The sequence below is a fragment of the Salminus brasiliensis genome, chromosome 7 (assembly GCF_030463535.1).
Source record: "Salminus brasiliensis chromosome 7, fSalBra1.hap2, whole genome shotgun sequence".
Classification (NCBI taxonomy): Eukaryota; Metazoa; Chordata; class Actinopteri; order Characiformes; family Bryconidae; genus Salminus; species Salminus brasiliensis.
Window position 1 is genome coordinate 25,582,476 of NC_132884.1, and position 16,104 is coordinate 25,598,579.

At 39.8% G+C, this 16,104-nt stretch overlaps 1 protein-coding gene and 1 long non-coding RNA gene across 2 annotated transcripts; both read right to left on the minus strand.

The window, feature by feature from the left end:
- Positions 1-1,398: 1,398 nt before the first annotated feature.
- Positions 1,399-3,157, minus strand: tmem125a (transmembrane protein 125a). The gene has a single exon (XM_072683036.1). The coding sequence runs from the start codon at positions 3,110-3,112 to the stop codon at positions 2,441-2,443; it is 672 nt and encodes a 223-aa protein (XP_072539137.1). The 5' UTR covers positions 3,113-3,157; the 3' UTR covers positions 1,399-2,440.
- LOC140559509 (uncharacterized) lies at positions 3,158-13,483 on the minus strand. Its single transcript, XR_011979893.1, has 3 exons — positions 13,271-13,483; positions 7,784-8,126; positions 3,158-3,191 (listed from the first exon to the last, which is right to left on the minus strand). It is a non-coding gene; the product is annotated as an uncharacterized lncRNA (long non-coding RNA).
- Between the last annotated feature and the right edge of the window lie 2,621 nt (positions 13,484-16,104).

Consider the following 16,104-nt stretch of genomic DNA (forward strand, 5'->3'; position numbering starts at 1 on the left):
CGGTAAATGTAATTGCCCAAAGACTCCTATTGTTTTAGCATGGTGTCTGCCTAGCTGAGGAATCAAACCCTTGTCTGGCACAGAGAAGACTGCAGTGTAGTTACCCACTACACTATACCAACCACACCTGCAGTGTGGTTACTTGTAATGTAATATTATTTAAATATAAAGTTGATCTTTATATTGTTTATATAACAATTTTTCTGGTGGTCCATTGGTTAGAAAATCAGCTGTAAAGCATTTTTAAATGGTTGAAAGAGAAAAAAGAGGTTCTTTTATGCCTGACATAAACCTGCATATCTTGTTTGCTGTACACGTGTGTGTGCAGATATCTGCATATTACTGTGCCAAGCTTATGCTTGTGCTTACAAGGCATGCTACTATCAGACACTGCATGAGAGGCTGGTGACTTAAAGACAATGGCTCACAGAGACAGCCATTGTTCATGGTGGCGAGTGACAACAGTTTAAGCACAATGGCACGCCTGTTGAGGGCGAGAACTGGCATCAGTCAACACATCCCACCCAGGCTGGTCCTGGCCCTCATTCAGCCCCGCTCTGCCCCCTCAGGACCCTCAGTGACTCAGCTGTAGTAGTGCTTGTGCCACAGTATGTGTAATGCTTCCAAGCACACACATATACCTAATCAGTGAGGTGTAAACATAAGCCGTGCATACCAACCATCAGGCATATTTGTTTTTCTGATATTAATTTATTTTGTAAGGGCTAATATCTAAATGAAATAATTGATTTTAATCACCAGGCCTTTCTCACATTCAAACTTAGAAAGGAGAGATATAGTATCTCACTATCAACTGTTCATCAGTCACAGCACTAGGTCATACTTGCTTCAGGAGAACTGAAATCAAATGGGCCCCAGTACTAATAAAAAACCAAGCTGGTGCTCTAATGTAAGCTAGTAGTTGAAGTACTATATGTTATTAAGTTAATGTTGAAACCATGAATCAGGGCTGTACATGTTCATAACTAGTGATTACAGTAGTCCAGCCAATGCCTAGTCAGTCACCACAGCTCCCCTGTGTTGCAGGCCCTTTTGCAGTCACCTCACCTGCACTGGCAGTAGTTTTGCCACTGTCTCTTGTAAAAACTGTCACATAGAAAATGAAACAGCTGCACATACACATACATTTTTCCCTGATTTGTTCAAAATTCCAACCAATTGCCATCTGCTTGTACTTTTTATCAGCCCTTGGGAATTAAAACAGGTTCTCCACTGAAGCTGAAGTCTAGGATTAGTAAGTGTGCTTACGTATGTATGCTTACTTTGCAGCTGTTTTGACTCTTTGAAATATGCCCATAACAACATCAACACAAAAATCCTAAAGAACAGTTGTAACATAAAATCAGCTTCACTGAGCTTCCACTTTTACACGGATTGATGGGGTGTTGGTTTTATTTGATCAGCGGTGTTCAATGCACTAAGGCAGAGAGAAGTCGCAGTATAAAATCACAGACATGCAAACTGACTCAGCTAATACTTTCTGTCACACACACTAAACGGCTCTGACAAGCAAGGTCCAGACGGAACCCCACTTGGCACGCTCCCCTTTGCCCACAAAAGTGAGAGTGTGAAGGACACACAGTCCACTGATGGTGGAGGATGTTTGGTGAATCCTATTGAGAATGGAGGAGGGCAGCAGTTGTGGTGTAAGAGAGCAGCAAATTCTTCCTAAAAACATGTATTATTTAGACCACTCCGGGCCCTTTCATTGGTGTATTGTTGGAGTGCAATCTAATGTACCATGTACCACAGTAAAGGCTTAAAGTGTATGCGTAAAGCTCTTGATCTTGGCTATGTTTCAAATGAGGGACGCACTGATATGGGAATTCTGGGCCAACGCCTGTTTCAGACATTTTGCACATATATATCTACATATCGACTGATACTGATGTCGATGTGTATAAATTGTAGAAATTAAACATTTATTTGTAGAGTAGTAGAGCAGTATGCAAATATTTTAGCGCAATAGTCCAGCAGTGACCCTGCAAAATGTTCAATAAATTGTCCAAAACTAACCATCTGGCTTTTAAAAGTAAATACATGCCAATACCGTTATGATTCCGATATCATTGTGCATCCTTAGTTTCAACACCACAGCAAGACCACACCAGGCCTACATCATAAATGACAGTGAGATGTAAACATGACAATATGTATAGTGTATCATGTGCGATGATTTGTACCGATGGCTGTAGTGTCATACATTCTTCAATCAATATGTGTCCACTGTGCAAAAGGTTCATTAGTGTCTGTATTTCATTATCGATCTTTGCCTTCCTGTTCTGTAAGTCTCTGAAGAAAATGAAGATTTAACTTATAGATCCGTTTACAGACCCATTTCTCTAGCATCTGCATTTTTGTTCGAGCTGCATTCTCTTTCATATGAGGATCCTATAAGGCCAGTAACGCAGTCACACAGTCATATAAGCTGAGCCAGGCTCGACGCAGTTTCCCTCCTGGTACGCATTTGTCCTGAAACAGTGAAAATGCCCATCACCCTGTCCCGCAGACTCTGTTCCGGCCTCGTACCCTCTAAGAGGAAAACCACAGTTGAGTAAATCCCAACGGCTAACACTGTAAACCCTCCGCCCGCTAGCAGCACCACTCCAGATATAAACATGTCATTCAGTGCCTGACCAGGTTTGGGCATGTGGTAGGCCAGAGCAATGTCCAGGAGTACAGCTCCACAAATAAGCAGGGACAGTCCTGTGATGAGAACGACCAGGACGTCAGACAGGCCGCCGCTTTTCAGCACGTTGATGCGCCGCCGGCTTCTCACGCAATTCATGTCCTGCACGGCTGAGCTCAGAAGTTGCTTGAGGAGAACACCCAGGGCCAGCAGGCACAGAGCCGTCCCTGCCCCCAGCCGCCACTCGCTGGACAGGCTGGTGGTGGTGGACAGAAGACCCACTCCACCTAGGCCGCAGCCCAGGATCAAGGCCACTGAGGCGCAGTAGCACAGCAGGGATTTGCGGGGCTCACTGAACCACCACAACTCCACCTGCTCCTCGAGGAGGTTCTGCTGAATGCGAGCTGGGTCAACATGCTGCTGCTGGCCCCGCAGAGGGGGGAAGTCCTCCAGCTCCGGCATGCTGCTGCCCGCCACCCAGCCACAGTGGAGGCTAAAGGAGCACCACCAGTGTCAGGAATGTGATGGAGAACAGCACCTGCTACGGAGTGAAGAGACAGTGTTTGAGTTTCACAAAAAATTGAAGCATAGTGGGTAACAACACTGCAGACTAGGCACGTCATGCTACACCTAAAAAATGCCATTGGGAACCTAAAACCTCAAACACTTTCATTATGTAGTGGATTTTAATTTAAAGCAGTGTATTAAAATTGAAAACTCTATATGTCAAGGGTCTCTCACGAATCATCTGAAATTCTAGGGGTTGTATTTTTTGGTATATAACCAGCTCCTATATTGAAGAATATTGAAGAACTTTCATATTACTCATCCAAACTGATCTGTGTAGTGTAGAACATGTATAACTATACACAAACATAAAAAAACTGAATATGGTTGAGAATTGAAATTTAATCATCATTTAAAATTGTATTCAACCTCAAAACATATGCGCATAAGCTGTGCATATGGTGTACATTAACATATTTACATGTCAATACAAGCCCCATATTCAGATATTCCTTATTTTTATTTTTAAAATATATACTGTATTAAAACAATGAATTGCAATGCATCAAACTGAGATACTGAAAACAAGAATTAAAGAACCCTAGATCTGAGATAAAGATATATATCACTGAGAAAAAAGCAAAAGCTTTATTATAAACTTTATTACTATTTATTATTTGTCCAACAAACTCAACCGCTATTTAGATGTTTCTTTACATTTTATCTAAGAACAACTGAAAACCACATTCATCAGTAAAGCACTGAAAAAGTCCAATTATTAGTTGATCATTCAAATGATATTTGGCAATATTCCAATGTTCAGTTTTATAAACCTGCAGTGGGTATTGATGACAAAGTTTTCATATTTGAGGCTGATGGGTTTTTTTCCCCATCATAAACACAGAACAACCCCTAGTCATATGCACACTAGGCCTCTCTCACTAACTGCAAATACAGCCACCAAGCAATTCTTTATTTCACTAAGCACTCATTCAGTTAAAACCATGGCATACAAATGTTAGGTCTAACATTCAAATTGTGAAATCAGCTGTAACATTTGTCATCACTTTTTAGTCACTGTTTTAAAGCTCCAACTACAGGATCTAACACTATTCAAAATAACCAAGATTAAGCAAACCAAGGGCCAAAACAAGCCACCTTTACACGCCCCATTGTACAGCTTCCTCAAAGGAAATTCCAACTGGAGCTCAATAATCACTGTGGGCCTTGACACCTCTGTTGTGACTTGCTTGTGACTGCGGAAATGTGTGTGTGTGTGGAGGTGTGTACATTATGAGGAGAAAAGAAATTCCCCTTTGCTATGGACTCAAGTGTTAATCCTTTTATCAATGGCCTGTCCCTGTGGTCCCAGCGACCCTCAAGGTTGTGGCACCGACAGCTTGTCTTTACAATCCTGTCAGCGGCTTTAGCTGAACAGTCAGCAGCCAGCTGCCTGCCAGCCTTCTTTCCTTCTCTGCTCTCAAACAAAACTCCACAGCATACACCACGTCTCTGTATCCAGCAGCAAACTGTAAACTAATTTCGAGTAGGATTGTGGATTCAAGTGATACACTAGCTGATACATGTCCACATGTTTGAAGACACCAGCTCATTCAATGTTTCTTCAAGTAATCAAGGGTATTAATGGAAAGCTTGTCCCCCTTTAGCTACACTAACAGAGTCTACCCTTCTGGGATAGCTTTACACTATATGTTGGGACACTGCTATGAGAATTTGATTGTATTCAAGAGCAAGCGCATTGGTGAGGTCAAGCACTGATGTTGAATAATTGGTTCAAGATAACAAATGCCACTCCAACTCAGGTATGCAGTTTCACTGTTTATATTTCCCTAGGTGACATGTGGCTGGTGAATACTTTTGGACCACACAGTGTATCTCTCAATAGCATAAAGTCAGGACTCTTGTAATTCTACAGACAATAGACTTTTATACAAATTCACCTAATGACATTCATCTAAATGGGATGGAAAAGTAGCAAGCCAGGGGTGTTCTTTTTTATATTTCACTGTCAAGCAAAAAACTTAATTAATTTCTATCTTTTTACTTTTTGATTTAATGTGAATTTGATGAACCAACAGAAATGCTCCAAAATTATCAAATCTTTGAAAGTTAAGAAGCTTTTTTTCTTCTTCTGTAAAGTTGCTGTTGTGGAGATACAAGGTTTTTGTGAGACAGCAATGATATACTCATTTCAATTCAGCCCTTTGTACACCAGAAAGAAGAGATGCGAGAGAGATGAGTGTGGCGAAACTTGATCAACACAAAGGCCTAGCGGGTTATTTTTCCTGTTTGTTGACTCTAATTGTTTTCCTTTGGTGAGTGGATGAAACGGCTGTGCGGTTTAGTGTGAGCATGTGTGACACTTTGTTAATTAAGTCCCTGTAGAATTGGGCCTCTTGTCACTGTCGTGCAGTGCTTTGAAATAGGGCACAATAATTGAGAAGGCATGAGCAGAGAGAGGAAAAATTAATCACTAATAAATAAAGCTAAAATCAAGATTATCTGCCCAAGTGTGTCTGCTGTACCAGTCTCCACTGTAACAGTGGACGTGAGGTATGAGGATATGTCATCGTAATCATGATAAATTACATTACAACATACTTTTCTAAGTATATTGTGGGTGTCGTCAGAACTTTTACAACAATGAATGACTGTATAATAAAAAGACGACAGATTTAGGCCACTTACAGAGAGCCGGTGACTAACAACACACAGTGTTGACTGCACAGTAACAAGCATAAATGACTGGATGCCAGTCTATTACGCCATTTTCTTATTTCATTAATTACTTTTTACCAATGGTTTGATTTTTCTTCCTGTTCCTTCTCAAAATAGTGCAAAACTGCAATTACAGCTTTTCACACATTGAATAAAAATCTAATTGCAGTTTTTCAATGCCATTTTTAAAGATAGCACGACTGTATGGCTAATGCATTTTGTCTGCTCCAACTTGGTAGCAAACAAGGTGCTCATATAAGCAGGCCTCATTTTCTCCAGTCGCGTTGGACCAGTAGGTTCTGTAAGAGCGAGAGAGACGTGATAGTGTACTTTCCCCTAATGACTACGATGGAAATACACTTAAATCACCACTGGCTTCGGAAACTAATTTGGTCTGCTCAGCTTTAGGTTCTGTGACTGAATGTCTTTGGGACATTAATGATAAGAAAATGTTTCTTCTGAACGTTCTGCGGCTGAACTCTATATCAGTCTAAAATCTATACAGGACTTGCTTCTCATCAGGCTTCCTTTTTAAATGAGTTTCATAGCCCTGCAGAGCATTCGTTGGCACCACTATCAGATCATGTTCGTGCAGAACACTGGACATATTGTTAAGCAAGTAAGTTCAATGTTCCAAGTCAGAAAAGTAGGGTGTCAGATAATGACTTATCATTTTTGTCCATGTTAAAGGTGAGCAGAAATGCAGTTCAGGCCTTGGTTTGAACTGAATTACAGGCCTCATTAGAGAACTTAACACTGACCATGGACTGTAAATGTGGCCATACTGTAATTCCTACCAGTAAATGTCTTAATTTCAAGGGCACTGTGGGTGTGACTCCCAATGGAATCTTTTCTAGTAAATTATTTACAGTGATACATGCAAATAGAAAATAACATACTGGTAATAGAATTGCAACATATTCAACTCCAAACCTAGCCCAACTCCAAGGGTGTGTCCAAAAGAGTCTCTACATAACCACAGTACACCAGAGTTTTAATAGACCCTCATAATGTGTCATCATTTTGTACTTCCCAGTAAGAAAGCTATTTAGTAGCATTCTGGGTCTGGGTTTTTGACCATGGAACTAATTGCAAAACTAATTAAAATTAAAATTGAGCTAACATTCCTACACCTTTAATTGGCATTGTAAGACTGGCAACCTAACCAAAATACTCTGTGCTTTGTTCAGTAGTAAAGTATAGTTTAAGTAGCAGGTGCATAATAGTGCTGAAGTACTGAACACTGTATGTTATCAAATGTATATAGGACAAAACCACAAGATCCGATTTTGGAAATGTTACTCCAGAACAATGTCTCCGGCCTAGAAAATGTCACTTGTTACAAAATTACCCATGACCTCAAAGATCTAAAACATCTGTTCAATGGGCATGGTATTTTAACTTATTTAAACCCATTGCCCCCAGTGAATCCAGTACCAGGCCCATGAGCAAAGAAAAATCACTTCCTTAATTCTGTCAGAAGATTGCACCACACACATGTCTACATTAGCCATAGCAAAGCCTTAGACATTAGCCTTTTTTTTTTTTTTTTTTTTTTACAAGATTTCAAGCAGTTTTGTGTTTTGCATGGCTACATAACTGTCCCAATGTGTGTTCACATTCAGAACGTCATTATGATTTGTTACAGGTTAGTATTGTTCTTTTAGATCAGTGTAGGCACACAGCACAGTACTGCTGTTCATGTATTGTGTTTGCACAGCAGTAGTGTGTAACAAACACATTTTCAGCTTTATTACATCATGTTTGTTGCAAATCCAAATAATTGGAGCCCCATGGCAAATAAGGTTATTAACAGGAAACAGTAGATGTAATGGTAGAAGTAGTCTTTTTTTTTTTAACTGCATCTAAGTGGCTATCAATATTTACCTGCAAGTCCTACTTTGTGTGAAAATCCTCTTGGTGTCCTGGGCTGTGGGTAAAAAGTCTTCAAAAAATCAAACAAGGCTCCGCCCTCCCTGACAGGTACAAGCCAAGCATCAAGGGAGTCTATGTTCCGAGTCAGGTCTGTAGCAAAGCATTATGCTTTGGTGTCAGGGTCTGTTGGGTGGCAGGACATGTAGCTGAATAGGAAGCATTCACAAAGCAGGCTCTTGTCTTTGGTCACCACGCAACAGCCGCTGCCTTGTTTCTTCCCTGCCTGGTTGCTGGACAGAGACAATGGTGTAAGTCTTTGTGTTCTTCTTTAGTCCAGGATAAGGTTAACTTCTCACTAGAACAAGAACGAGACAGAAGAACCCAAAAAAGGCTTTGGTTAGATCCGTTCACTTACGCAGGATGTGTCACATCTTACTGAGAGAAACAATACAACCTGTTCTTAGAGAACAATGTTTCATTTAAACAGTTACTAAATACTTTTGATTTGTTGCAGAAACCATTTATAGTGGTGAAGAACAATGAAATCAACAATTCCTTGAAAATAATAATCCCAATAACACACGGGTGATCACTTAGTCTGTGATAATGGTTCCATGTTAACCTTGTTCCTCATCCCATGTATTTGCACTGTGTGTAGAAACGTGAGGCTTGTAGGTTTATGAAGATAGTCATTCATTGCCAGTGGCGGTATCTATTCACTTGTAACATTTTTATAACAGGCAATAAAATATATTTTGCAATGAATGTGACATTATTATCCCTAAAAATAATATTGGTAATTCTGGAGTTTTAATACTAATATATCTTACTAACATACCATGAAAATATGGTAAGTCTCACTGTCTGCATATTTTGTTTACTATATATTAGGGATGCACCAATCCGATATTAGGATCGGATATTGGCCTCGATATTAACAAAATTAGCTGGACCGGGTATCGGATAATTAGGCTGATTCATGGAACCAATCCTTTCACTTAAATTTGTTGGTGTGAGACTGCACTAAATGTTTACATGTTTGAAATGTTTGATTACTGCTTATATATTTGGCCAAGTTACTTATTTATTCTCAGGTTTATCTGCTAGATTTCATTTTGAATTACTGTTTACACTAAATATTAAAAAATTACTAAAGATTACTGTTTGTGTGCTTGACAAAATGAAGCTACTTATTTTCAGTTATGGCTGATACATTTTATTTATTCTAATATATAGATTATTCTAATATATATTCTAATATTTATTCTAATATATATATAAGTCCTGCACAATTGTTTTAGTTATATTTTTTATTATTTTAGTGACAAATAAGTAGCAATTTAGTAAATTTATATGTGTGTTTGTTATGTTTTGTTAGTAAAGTTTACGTCAATCCTGATGCCTTAAGGCTCTCCCACATGGTGAGGTATACAGTTTATTAATTTTAACAATGGTATTGGATTGGTATCAGGTATCAACCTATATGCAAAGTTTATGTATCGGTATCAGTATTGGAGCTGAAAAAAGCCGAATCTGTGCATCCCTACTATATATATGAAATGCTGCATGTTAGCTATACCCTCCTGACGTTGGTTCCCCTTTATGTCAGTCCTAACTGAATAACAGGCCTAAAGTATTCATCAGTCCTGGTTAATTAGCGCTGAGTGAAGTTTGAGTAACATTAGTGGAATCTGTGTTAATGCAAGGCAATATGAGGGCAGTTACTCTACAAGTCTACAAGCTGGAAGCTACAGAGACTAAAAGCCCTGGCATGGCCTCTCCTCTTTGTATTCAGTAAGTTCTATATCAGAAAAAAAACACATGATGTACCTGAAAACCTAGTACATGGTAATCGCGGTTTTGAATAATGCAGAACAAGGCTCTAGTAGTGTTGTTTTATCATGCACAGCTCAGATAAGGCTGCGCTTCCTACTGCTGCCTCTACCTTCCTTAATCCACGGGTTATCAGGCTGCACACATGGCTCAGGTTACTGCGAGGCATAACCCAAGGAACAAACCAGATACAGCAGCTGCTCAGGTCCTTCACTGTACACTGTCCAACTACACCTACTCTGTAGCTCCCCAGTTCCTTCCTTAATCTCTCTTCTCTTTCTCTCTTCCTCAGTATCTCACACTGTTCAGTCTGGCTAACTCTCTCTCTCTCTCTCTCTCTCTCTCTCATTCAGTTGAATTGCAGTGGGGTTCTGCTGGCTGGCCAGGTTAACCTGCTTGAAAATCAAAGCCCCTCCTCCTCCTCTGCCTCCTCCTTCTCTCTTTCTTCCAGCTCTCTGTTTGATAGACTGTACCTTTATTGCACCGCACCTATGCCTACTGTTGTTTTGCACCGTTTCACTTCAGGACCCACTGATGTCACCACCTCTCCCTCTCTCTCTCTCTCTCTCTCTCTCTCTCTCCAAAGCGTATGCTATTATTCTCCCATCTCGTTTCAGTTCGCTACCATGTTGCAGAGCAAACTGAAAGAAAAGCCAGAAAACAAAATGATATTATAAAATAAGATGAATTGCTCGATCTTACATTTGTGTGCAGTGTCTGTGTGTTCTTTGTGCATAATTAACCTAATCCCACTTTGATACAGCTGCTCTGTTACAGGAGCCCTGATGTAGGTATGTATGTGCTATGCTTGTGTGTGGGACAGAATACTTGATTTCTTTTGATTTTATGTTTTGTTTTTCTTTATATATTTACTGTTATGGTGCCTCAGCTAGAAAGCGGTTTCATTTTGTTCTGGCTTGGTCTTTAATATCCTGTAAACTCATTGCTTTGCAGTGGCTGTCCTGCTCCTATTGAGCACAGCTGCAATATTTAAGGACTAATTAAATCACCAATTAACATGCGCGTCCGCCCAGCTCCACACACTGCTGACAAAAAGAAACTGGTTCACCTTTTTTCTTCCCTCCCTCGCCTCCTCCCTCCCTCACTCACTCCCTCCATCCCTCCCTCACTCTCTCCCTCCCTCACTCGCTCCTTACTTTGCTTGTTTTCTCCCTCAGAGAAGTGTCAGGCTCCAGAATATTCAGATTTATCCTGCAGGCCTGGAGCCCCATACAAGGCCCATAACCTGATCCCAAACAGGGCAGCCATCCAGCTTTCCCCGTGCACTGCACTCCACCCTGACCTCCATCTGTGTGACAGTCACCAGCCAGGTTACACACCTGCACACGCTCACTCACTGGTCCTCAGGCCAAGGCTTCTCAATGACTGCTTCTCTGTCTGCCCACACCTTCTCTCACAGAAGGTTCTAGCCTTTTCTGTAGCTCGGTGTTTGCCACGTTGTGTGCTGAATGTTCGTTTTGTGCAGCAGTGTAGACAGAGAACTGAACCACATTGCGAGCAGCTGGTGTGTGGTGGAAATGTTCATGAGTGGACTTGTGTCTGAGCTTTTCCGCACTTTACAGTTATTACCTCCCAAATAGGTTACATCTATCAGAGTCCTTGAAAGCCAAATAGGATGTATTCGTCTGACGTGTGGATGTGTCCCAAAAGACTTAGGCTTCGGAGAGAGTGAAATGTAAAGCTATTTCTCTGGGCAGCAAACATTTCTTTTGTTAATACATAAACATAAACAAATAACCCATACATTGTGATGTTGTGTGTGGGTGTAAGTCTAAACTACTTTCCTTGAGGAAGTCTAGTATTTACAGTTACCATTCAGTATCTGGTTGATCTAATCAATCTAGAACAAATCCATACAGAGGCTGGAGCTCACAGAGAAATCAGCAAACAAACCTGTGTTCTTTTAATTGCATTCTGTTAGTTTTGTTTGTTAAATGCTTGATAGTTTTTTTAGTTCCCAGAGAAAAAATACACTGCTTGCTATCTATCTATCTATCTAATATATATATATATATATATAAACCAGTGCAATTTAAATGCATGCAAATTGTTAATCAATAAAATAATTTTAAATTAAAAAGGTGGCAAATAGCATCAGCGAAAAGCCAGTATTATGCCATTTCTCTATCCAGCATCAACACTTGACATGCACATTGTTAACACAGATATGGGCAAAGGAAACAATCACAAGAATGCTAAATAATATCATATCAGTGTACTGATGTAACATTTAAAATAATGTGGTCCTTCATGCAAAATCATGCAAAAACTAGTGCCTTTGCAGGAGCTATATATATCCACACTGATGTGAACACACTGAAGAAAGACATATGTATTAGTATGGTTAGTACCATAAGAGTCACAGTGTGTCAGTAAAGTTACTGATTTGTTGGTTAAAAGAACACAGAAGAACACAGGTGTGACTGCTGACTTCTCTGTGAACTCTATAGACACTGTATGGATCTGGCCGGTTCCATCAGCAGCTCACCTGATCTACTTTAATGAAGGATTGATCAGGCTTTCAAAGGTTCCTGAAAAGAGGCTGGACGTGACTAAGCTCATACACATAAAATCACAACCTTGTTTATTTGTACAGTAACACTTTATTGTGATGCTCCCCTTGTAGATGCTTTGGAGGTTATCTTTAACAAACATTCACCTAAATATCTGTGGAATAAAGCTGCACTCCAATTCATAAAATCTAAGCCTAACTCTAATCGTACACCTAACCCTAACCTTAATCCTGTTAAGACTCAACTAAGTATAAACACAGATTGTTAATCATCTGAGCATCTCTCGATAATCTATAGGGGACCATCAAAGCATGGTCAAAGCAAGTGTGGTCATTTGTACTTATTCTAACATTAGTGTTTTTGTTTACTTGCTGGTTTTTAAATAAATCTAGTTTCACAAATAGCATCCTGCCTGGTATACAGAGTGGTCAATGTGATGCTCATATGACCCTTCATCTTTACCTTGTGTTACCATGTTTTTGAGAAACTCAGCCCAGATAAATAGCTAGCTTTATCAAAGGGTCAGATTGCAGATGGTTTTATGAAGTTATGCCATGGAGTTTTAGGGTCAATAAAATGGTTCAAAGGTCGAAACTGGCATCATGACGTCAGCATAATGCCAGCACTACACCCGGTCTTCAAAAATAAATACATACTCTGTTCAGCTGCGACACACACACTCAAAGTAAACGATCACGTGCCAGCATGCAAAATAATATCAGCGTACTCCGTTTGTCCGGTTAGAATAACATGCAGACAGTGACACAGACACTGTGTAATCTGATGTGGTGATGCTTTAGAGAATCATGCAAATTCTAATGCCTTCGCAGAGCTCAATTTCAAGCTTCAGAAACAAGCACTCATTTTATTTTACCTCCCAACTTTACTGAACTGCTTGTATGCGGACCATAAAACAACAAAGTAACTTACCGTTCTTTTATATTCTATTAGAAGATGTTCTTTGATCCGAAGATCAAAGAAGCCGCTTCTAAAAGCATATAAACGCAGGTAAGTTTCTCCTCGCCTTTAATGTGTCGTTTTTCAAACCCAGATTCGGGTTTCGTGCGCAGCCGGTTGTTTTCTCCAGCAGAGAGCCTCTCTCTGAGGTGTGAGGCAGTTTACGGTCCCCTACCTGTGCTGGGCTGCTCTGCTCCGGTCACTCGCTCCAGAGACGGGCTTCACATCGGCGTCGTTTCTCGCCTGAACGTTTAAACTGGCTTTAAACAGCCGGGCTACAGGAATAACGTCGATATCGCTGCAGTCCTCCAGCGGCGACAACTGACACACATGAAGTCGGTCTGGGCGAACAGCGGCTCAGGTGCGTTCACTTCCTCCCATCCGGACTTTCGCCTCGTGTGTGTGTGTGTCTCTGTGTGTGTGTGTGTATGTTTGTGTGTGCCCGTACTGGTGGACAAGCGTGTGTGTTAGAGGGGGCGTGGCCTCCTGTTTCTCGCGCAGGTTTCAGATTTTTAGTGATAAGAGTGAAAACCCCTCACCTTAACCCTACAGTAGAGTTTGAGCAAAGCAACTCTGTGCTGTGTTAAAAAGTCAATTAACAGTAAAACAATAATCATATATATATTATCTGCACCGTGTATGGCTATATGTGACAAATAACTTTAATTTTATGAATTTATAATTTTTTGATTTATTGGGATTCCTACATCTTACCTTACCTTTCTAAACACTCTTTACACATTTGTATAATTCGTATAAAAAAAGTGTTATTTATTTAAATTTAAATTAATCTAAATGTGTCTAATCATCACTGCTGCTGACTAGCCCCTAAACCTGAACATGTATTACATTAATTACAGTTACATTAGGATAAGTCCATATTTCGTTAGATTTAATGGAAATTAGTGACATAATTATGGCATAATTATGATTGATATTTTTCTTCTTCTTTTCTTTTCTTTTTTTTTTTTTTTTTTTTTTTTTTAGGGTTTCGATGTGCATCTTATCCTGCAGTTTTCCCGTTATTGACATCATTCCAACTCCGGATTTTTTTTTCCACAGAAATGAATGGGGTGCAAATGTTTCGACATCCTTTAAATGTTACAAATACACTAGAAACACCCAACCAATCACATTGAGTACACAACAACCAATTGACAACACCTGAGCAACCTCCTGAGACACCTGAGACTAACTGGCATACCACTAAGCAACATCATGACAACTCCTGAAATACAATAGCACACAGTAGCACACATCTAGCAACGGCTTAGCAACACCATAGCACACCACCTGGAAAACTATAGCAACCAACTAGCAACCATTTAGCAACACCATAGCAACCACCTAAGAAACCATAGCAACCACCTAGCAACTGATTAGCAACATTATAGCGACCACTCGTGATACCATTGCCACCACCTAGCAACACCATAGTAACCATCTAGCAACCACTTAGCATAACCATAGTAACCACCTAGCAACCACTTAGCAACATTATTTTGGATTTTGGTAAAGGAAGATGCCAAAATACAGAGTTCTGGTCTCTGGATTCTCTCTTTCACACTCTACAAATGGAGAACAGGTTCACTGTCACAGCTCCAATGCTGCTATCTGTCATACATGAAGTCAGGAATCACTGAAATAGCTGTATGACAGATAGCAGCTGTGACAGTGAACCTGTTCTCCATTTGTAGGAGAATCCACTGAGCTCCAGCACTTGGAGATCCTGAGTCTCAGAGAGAGAAACCAGAGTGTGAAAGAGAGGATCCAGAGACCAGAACTCTGTTTTTTGGCATCTTCCTTTTTATAGTTAGAGGGATCTCATAAATACCTACATGTGAAGTTGCAGGCAAAAGTTTGGCCACCCTTCCAAATGTAAAGTCTCAAGCAAATTAGGCTTTAATTGGCTCGTTACAACTGATTAGACAGTAATTTGTCTAAGGACATCTAAGGACAATTTCAGAGCATTATAAATTCTCTAACTCTTCCAACCTAAAACAAACATGGGTTCCTTTGAGCAGCTGACAGAGGAAAATTAAAGTAATTGTTGCCTAGAGTACAGAAGAGGTATAAGGTTATTAAAGTTAGAAGGTTATAAAAAGATTTTTTCTTGAGGCTTCTTGCTTGTAGTTGTTCCACTGTCCCACTGTCCACTGTCCAAGTTCCACTGTCTGAAATTATAGTTAAGAGGATGGTGTACTGCAGTGACGCAGTGATGCTGCATTGTTCTACTGTGCAGTGCTGCTTTCACAATCATGACCTGCATTGAAGAGTTGAAATGAAGCTTTGCCTCAAAAAGCCTTGTTATAGTTAGAGAGATTTTGGGGGGGAAAGAGTTGGACAATCATCAGCGGTATGTTTGAAGAAAATAAGGAACAGTATTTGCTACCTTGTCTATATTATAAAATGTGGAGGTGGATCTATTACAGGTTTGTAGGGCAGCCAGTGACACAGGAAAATTGCATAAGTAGATTCCAAAATACTGGCACAAAATACAGGCAACTTCTGGAAGCAAATGGGACACAGTTGATGAAGAAGCAGCTAAAAATAGAATGACAACAACTGAACAATTATTAAATACGTACACCAAAATCCACCATGATCAACATCTAGCAATACAAGATGTCGCTTTTGAAATTATTTGAAAATCTCTGGGTAGATTTGAACCATTATTTTTGAACCTTTTTTGAACCACTATATTTGAACAAATAATATTTAACAGTTGTGCAACCAGAGTGTCCAAAAGGTTTTTTTCTAATATAAAGCAACTGTGTGTTACAGTTAGTGATACCTTCAAGTATAACTTTCTAGTTTATGGTAGAGATTTACTTTTCTTGAAATTAACTAAATGTATAAAGCAACTGTATACAAAAAATAAAGGGAACCTTACTTTATTTTGAACCTATATTTTATTTTGGACCATTTCTGTTGATCCTTTCATCATCAAATGTTTAAACACCATGCAGGGCAGCTGGTGTATCAATCTTCAGATGTGAAAAATGGATA